This window comes from Phoca vitulina, unplaced genomic scaffold (assembly GCF_004348235.1).
Source record: "Phoca vitulina isolate PV1807 unplaced genomic scaffold, GSC_HSeal_1.0 scaffold1017, whole genome shotgun sequence".
Classification (NCBI taxonomy): Eukaryota; Metazoa; Chordata; class Mammalia; order Carnivora; family Phocidae; genus Phoca; species Phoca vitulina.
Window position 1 is genome coordinate 4,065 of NW_022590704.1, and position 6,660 is coordinate 10,724.

Below are 6,660 nucleotides of genomic sequence, written 5' to 3' on the forward strand. Positions count from 1 at the left end.
GCCCACCCTCTGTTGTCTGTCCTCAGTATTCTCACACACCAAATGGGGAACATTAGTAGCACGACTACTAACAGCAACAATAGAAATGATGAACCTAGTGAGCTCCCCCAGGGACCTGGGTAAGACCGGTGAGGCTTTCTGTAAATTATGCCCCTTGAGACAGTTGGGACTATTTGGCACCATATGGGTGGATGTCATTACTATTTCCAAGTCCTGCCCAGGCCCTCTGCCACGGAGACCACAAGTTACTCTTCCTTCCTTAGAAAGGTTCCACTTAAACGTGGCTCTGGACTTCTACCCCTTTCCCAACCACAGACAGGCAATGACACTGATCCTGACCTTGCTCTGAGGTCCCAGTGGGGATTCTGGGCACCAGAGGAGGTACTGTGTCCAAAGCAAAGGTCGGTCAAAGCCTGGAGGAGGTACCGACTCTTTGATCCTGCTGGACTCCCATATACTTCTTCTGGGAACCCCTATCACAGCCAGGGGTCCTCCCTCACCCCAAGACCCTCAAATCCACTCCCTGGGATCTCCCCTCCAGAGACCTTTAATTGTACATCCCTCCTCAGGAAAAAATCCCAAAACTATGGCCATACATGCTGTCCCATTCCAGCACTCTTAAACCCAGATCTCTGGATTCTTTTCTCCTAAGATGCCCTAATCTATAATTTTTGGGCCAATTCTCATTCTGACCTCAAATCCAAAGTTCAGGACTCTGAATCTATATATTCTAAAATCTTAAGGTTCAGAATTTGTCTACTGCTTCACCCAAGTCTACAGACTTGGGGTGGCCCTTCCTGAGGCGTGACACATTCAGTCTTGGGGACCACTCTCTGTTAATCTCCTTGAGTTCCCCTCTTCCCTGCCTTGCTGGCTTATCCGAAGCTCAGCTGTGAGTCTGGGGGTGGGGGTGGGGAGGCAGTGTAGCTGGGAAGTGAAATGGCACAATTAACAAACAGGACCAAAGTCCACCCTTCTCTCCCAGGTCGTATAAAGGCAAACAACCCCAGTCAGCACCATCTGACCGTCTCTCCCAGTACCACCATGCTGGCCTCAGGGCTGCTTCTGGTGGCTTTGCTCACCTGCCTGACCACAATGGTCTTGATGTCTGTCTGGAGGCAGAGGAAGCTCTGGGAGAAGCTCCCTCCAGGACCCACCCCATTGCCCTTCATTGGGAACTACCTGCAGCTGAACACTCAGCAGATGTCTGATTCCTTCATGAAGGTGTCAGGACAGGGGATGGGTGGAATGGGGGTGGGGCTGGGAGCCTGCCTAAATGAGCTGGGACTTGGTGGCAGGGGATGGGCAAGGCTGGACCAGAGTCTTAAGAAAGTGGAAATCTGCAGGTTGACCAGCAGGGTCCTACATAAGAAAGCACAGATTTTGGGATGTCCAGGCCCTTCAGTATCAGAACCTGGGGGAAGTGCACGCAGTAGGTGAGGGCTGGGCACAGGGCCAGATCCCAGCGCGGGCCGCAGCCTCTAAGCACTCACCTGCATCAGATCAGCGAGCGATATGGCCCGGTCTTCACGGTCCACCTGGGGCCCCGGCGCATCGTGGTGCTGTGTGGACACGAGGCGGTGAAGGAGGCTCTGGTGGACCAGGCTGAGGAGTTCAGCGGGCGAGGCGCACAGGCCACCTTCGACTATCTCTTCAAAGGCTATGGTGAGGAGCTCCGGGTGGGGGTGCATGGCCAGGCACACTTGATGGCCTCAGTTTCCCCACTGTTCTTCTCCTGACTCACCCGCCCAAGGCTGTGGCCAAGTTCTACCCCTGCTTCCCTCTGTCCTTATCCCTGGTTATTGTGGCCTCTCCTTGGTCTTCTCTAGCTTGACTCAGTCTCTATTCCCCCTGCTTCTCGGCCCATCTCCCTATTCTCTCTCATGGATGCCTCTTCTTCCTCTGGGTCTGGGAGAAGCTCTTGGGATTTCTGCCTTGAAGCCCTGGTCCTATATCCCCGTGTCCTTGCCTCTCTCCTGATTCTTTTCTTCCAACTCTCTTTCAGTATTTCTCTGACCCTCAGTTGTATCTCTCTCTGTCTCCCTCACCCCCCAACCCATCCTTCTCTTACTCCTGCTCTCTGCCTACCTCTGTCTCCACCCCTCCCTGCCTCACCAGGGGTGACGTTCAGCAACGGGGAGCGCGCCAAGCAGCTCCGGCGCTTCTCCATCACCACGCTGCGGGACTTTGGAGTGGGCAAGCGCGGCATTGAGGAGCGCATCCAGGAGGAGGCAGGCTTCCTCATCGAAGCCTTTCGGGGCACACACGGTGAGCAGGCCTGGGAATGAACAAGAAAGAGCGGTACACCCACAGGGACCCACGCTTTCTCCTCCGGGAAGGGGACTGGCTTGGGGGAAGGCATCTGGGCTCCAGACTCTGGGGTCTTGTGCTGGAAGTTTGGCTCCTCACTCCAGTGCCCTCCTCCAATACTCAGGCTGGCATCAGACCGCCCAGTTGATGGTCCCCCAAATCCCTGTCTCTCCCCGACCCCATCCCATTTCCCAGGTGCCTTCATCGATCCCACCTTCTTCCTGAGCCGAACAGTGTCCAATGTCATCAGCTCCATTGTCTTTGGGGACCGCTTTGACTATGAGGACAAAGAGTTCCTGTCACTGCTGCGTATGATGCTGGGAAGCTTCCAGTTCACAGCTACCTCTATGGGGCAGGTAACCCATCCCAGTCTGGCTCTATAACACCCCTACCACAATCCACCAATTGCTTTCCCTCATGGAGACAAGTGCCCCAAACTCCCATCCTCCTATAGTAGGGTACCCTCAAAACCAGCCCCCACTCTTGGACAACTGAACAGTTGCACCAGAATAGAGGACAGGTGCCCAGTACCCAGTTTCCAAAGACACTTGGATATCTCAACAGTAGCTCCTCACCAGAAGGAGAAGGAAGAGAAGGAGAAGAAGAAGAAAAAGAAGAAGAAGAAGAAGAAGAAGAAGAAGAAGAAGAAGAAGATGACAGAGGAGGAGGAGAAGGAAAGGAGTAGGAAGAAAAGGAGTAGGAAGGGGACAGGGAAGTGGAAGAGGACAGAGAAGGAGGAAAAGGAGGAGGAGGAAAAGAAGGAGAAGAAGGAGAAAGAGGAGGAGGTGGAAGGGGAGGGGGAGGGGAAGAGGAAGAAGGAGAAGAAGAAGGAGGAGGAGGAGAAAGAGGAGGAGAGGAAGGAGGAGGAGAGGAAGAGGAAGAAGAAGGAAGAGGAAGAAGGGGAGGGGGAGCGGAAGGAGAAGAAGGAGGAGGAGAGGAAGAAGGAGGAGGAGGAGGAGAGGAAGAGGAAGAAGAGGGTGGAGAAGAAGAAGAAGAAAAAGAAAGAGGGGAGGGAGAGAGGAGGGGAAAGGGAGAGGGAGAAGGAGAAGAAGGAGAAGAAAAGAAGGAGGAGGAGGAGGAGGGGGAGGAGGAGGAGATGGTGACCGGAGCCTGCAGACAAGAAACACATCCTCATACCAGCTCTCTCACCTGGGCAGGTGTTCCCATCTGGACTTACCTTAATATCTAACAGTTAGTTGCTCCCTATTAAGATATTCCATCTTTCTATCTGAATATCTTAACACCTGGACAAGTAACCACCCCAGCCAACTTCCCAAACACCCAAACACCAGGTGCTATAAAATCCAGCCCATCAAAATCATTTGATATTTACACAGGTGTCCCACACTGGCCCATTAGAATAGCTAGTAAGTGCCACCTACGAGCCCAGTTAAATATTTGAACATCAGGACAGGTTCCAATAATGATTCCCTAAATGTGTAAACACACCTGGACAGACTGCTCCCCAAATACTGAAATAAGTATCCCCCAACCCAGCTCACTCAAACACCTACAGATGTGCCCCCATCAGCCCATGCGAATATCTGAAACACATGAACAGGTGTCTCCCCCCACTTTAACACCTGTACACCAGCCCCACTTAATACCTGAACACCTGGACAAAAGCCCCCAGTTCAGATCCCCTAAATATCTGGACAATTGTCTCAAACTTGTGAGACCAATTGAATGCTTAAACACCTAGATATGTGTCTCCCAACCCAACCCTGCCTGAATATCTGAACACCTAGATGTGTTCTCCAATCCAGCCTCACCTGAACACCTGAAACCTGGATATGTGTCCCAATCCACCTCACCTACATTCTGGGACAAGGGCCCTCATACTTAACTCACGTGAAAACTTAGATATCTCCTCCCATCAAGCTCCATATAAATCGTAAATACCTGGACAGGTGCTTTTAACCCACTGCCCTTCTTGCCCCGAGAAAGGCACCGCTCCCAGCAGGACTTGCCCGTGAACAACTATCCTTCCCTGCCTTTCTTCCCTCCCCATCCTCAGCTCTGTGAAATGTTCCATTCAGTGATGAAGCACCTGCCAGGGCCACAGCAACAGGCGTTTAAGGAGCTGCAGGGTCTGGAAGACTTCATAGCCAAGAAGGTGGAGCAGAATCAACGCACCCTGGACCCCAATTCCCCGAGGGACTTCATCGACTCCTTCCTCATTCGCATGCAAGAGGTACAGCTCAGCAGCCAGGGCGGACAGCTGCAAAGCCAGGCAGAGGGAAACCAGGCTGGGATGGGGCGAGCAGAGGCCCCTTCAAATCATCCCCCTCATAACATCCTCACAATCTCAAGAATAATAACCGTGGCTGCTCCATCCACCAGCACTTGTCCGTGGGCAGGACCTGTGTGCGAACCATAAAGCAACACTTCCATACCATGCACTTCCATACCAAACACACCTGGAGAAGGAGGAGGAGGAAAAGAAGGAGGAGGGGGAGGAAGGAGGAGGAAGGAGGAGTATCCCTCTCCTAAATATTCTTACCTTAAAAAAGTGACACGAGGGCTGATGAGTAAAGGACAGGTAGGCAGCCAGGTAAAGAGTGTGGGAAGGACATTTTGGGCAGAGCCAGCAGCCTGAACAAAACCCTGGCAGAACTAGGGTCTCTCTTCCCACCTCTGGTCTGGACCTAAGAGAGGTGGGTCCAAATGGAAAGACCCCAGAAGGGCTCTGAGAGCCCTGAGGGGAGTGGGCCTGGCCTGAAGGCCTCTCTCCCTTCAGGAGCAGAACAATCCCAACACGGAGTTCTACATGAAGAACCTGGTGCTGACCACACTGAACCTCTTCTTTGCGGGCACTGAGACAGTCAGCACAACCCTGCGGTACGGCTTCCTGCTGCTCATGAAGCACCCAGAGGTGGAGGGTAAGACTGTGGGGGCGGGGCAGTGAAGTGGTGGCCACAGACCCTCACACTTCCTCTGAGCACACTGCAATGTCCCCACATTTCCCACATGCCTGGAACCTCAGACATACCCTGTTATCCAGATGCTAGGTGATATTCTGCTGATAAGCACCAGCTGAGTTTCACTGGCTGTTAAAATCCTGAAATATCTGAACGGATGGGTAAATAGCTCCTGTGCTGAGTCACAGCTCCCGTGTTGAGACCAGGTGAATAGGACGCTGCACCAATGCTTATGGTCAAGGTCTGTTTTGAATGATCTACGTCCATATCACACATGGATGTACATATTTGGACTACTGTCCCCGCCCTGAGACCCCTAGATACCTAAACACTTTCCCCTCCTCCCACAGCCAAGGTCCATGAGGAGATTGACCGGGTGATTGGCAAGAACCGTCAGCCCAAGTTTGAGGACCGGGCCAAGATGCCCTACACAGAGGCGGTGATCCACGAGATCCAAAGATTTGGAGACATAATCCCCATGGGCCTGGCCCGCAGAGTCACCAAGGACACCAAGTTTCGAGAGTTCCTCCTCCCCAAGGTACTTTCCTGCCCCACCTAAGGGGACCTCCAACCTGCTCCCTGTGACCCAGCACCCCATTCCCCTTAGAAGCTTCCCAGCCCCTGTCCCACTGCCTCAATCAAACACTTCCCCAACCACCAGGACCCTTCAACCTTCCCACTCAGAGATTCTTGAAGCCAGTATCTCCCCAGAGCTCTTGCTACAGGGATTATGAACCCCATGTCCCCAAACGTCCTCTCTCAAAAGACATGAACTTCATTTCTAGACCCCCTCCCTCAAGGACACGAGTCTCATGTCTCCCAAACATCCCGCCTAGGAGACATAAACCCAATGTTTTTCAAACTTCCTGTCTCTGGAAGCATGAACCCCCATGTCCTCTCAACCTCCTGCCTTGGGAGACATGAACTGCACATCCCCTACACCTTCTGTCCTAAGAGACACAGAACCTGCGTTCTTCAAACTTCCCTTCTCAGGAGACGTAAACCCCATGTCTGCATAGCTTCCTGTCTCAGAGACATGAATCTCCTGTCTCCCAAAGCTCCTCCCTAAGAGGACCCACACTCCTCCCACGCCTCCCATTTCTCATCACCTAGGGCATCCCAATTGTCCCTCCAAGCTCCATGCATTTTCAGCATACTCTACCCCCACTCCACCTTATCAAATACCCCTTCTCCTCCTCACCAGGGCACTGAAGTGTTCCCTATGCTGGGCTCCGTGCTGAGAGACCCCAAGTTCTTCTCCAACCCCCGAGACTTCCACCCCCAGCACTTCCTGGATGAGAATGGGCAGTTTAAGAAGAGTGATGCTTTTGTGCCCTTCTCCATTGGTAAGAGACCACTGTCTGCTGCCAAGCCACCGCTCCCACCAACAGGGGCTCCTTCATCCCAGCTCTCTTCTCTAAGGTGTAGC

General features: G+C 52.9%; 1 protein-coding gene across 1 annotated transcript; it reads left to right on the forward strand.

Annotated features, from left to right (window-relative positions):
- Positions 1-1,024: 1,024 nt before the first annotated feature.
- Positions 1,025-6,590, forward strand: LOC116629460 (cytochrome P450 2A13; the record flags this gene model as incomplete). The annotated part of the gene is made up of 8 exons (XM_032399747.1): positions 1,025-1,224; positions 1,503-1,665; positions 2,119-2,268; positions 2,506-2,666; positions 4,328-4,504; positions 5,051-5,192; positions 5,582-5,769; positions 6,436-6,590. Coding segments are annotated over exons 1-8 (1,316 nt in total), but the record flags the coding sequence as incomplete, so codon positions are not given.
- Between the last annotated feature and the right edge of the window lie 70 nt (positions 6,591-6,660).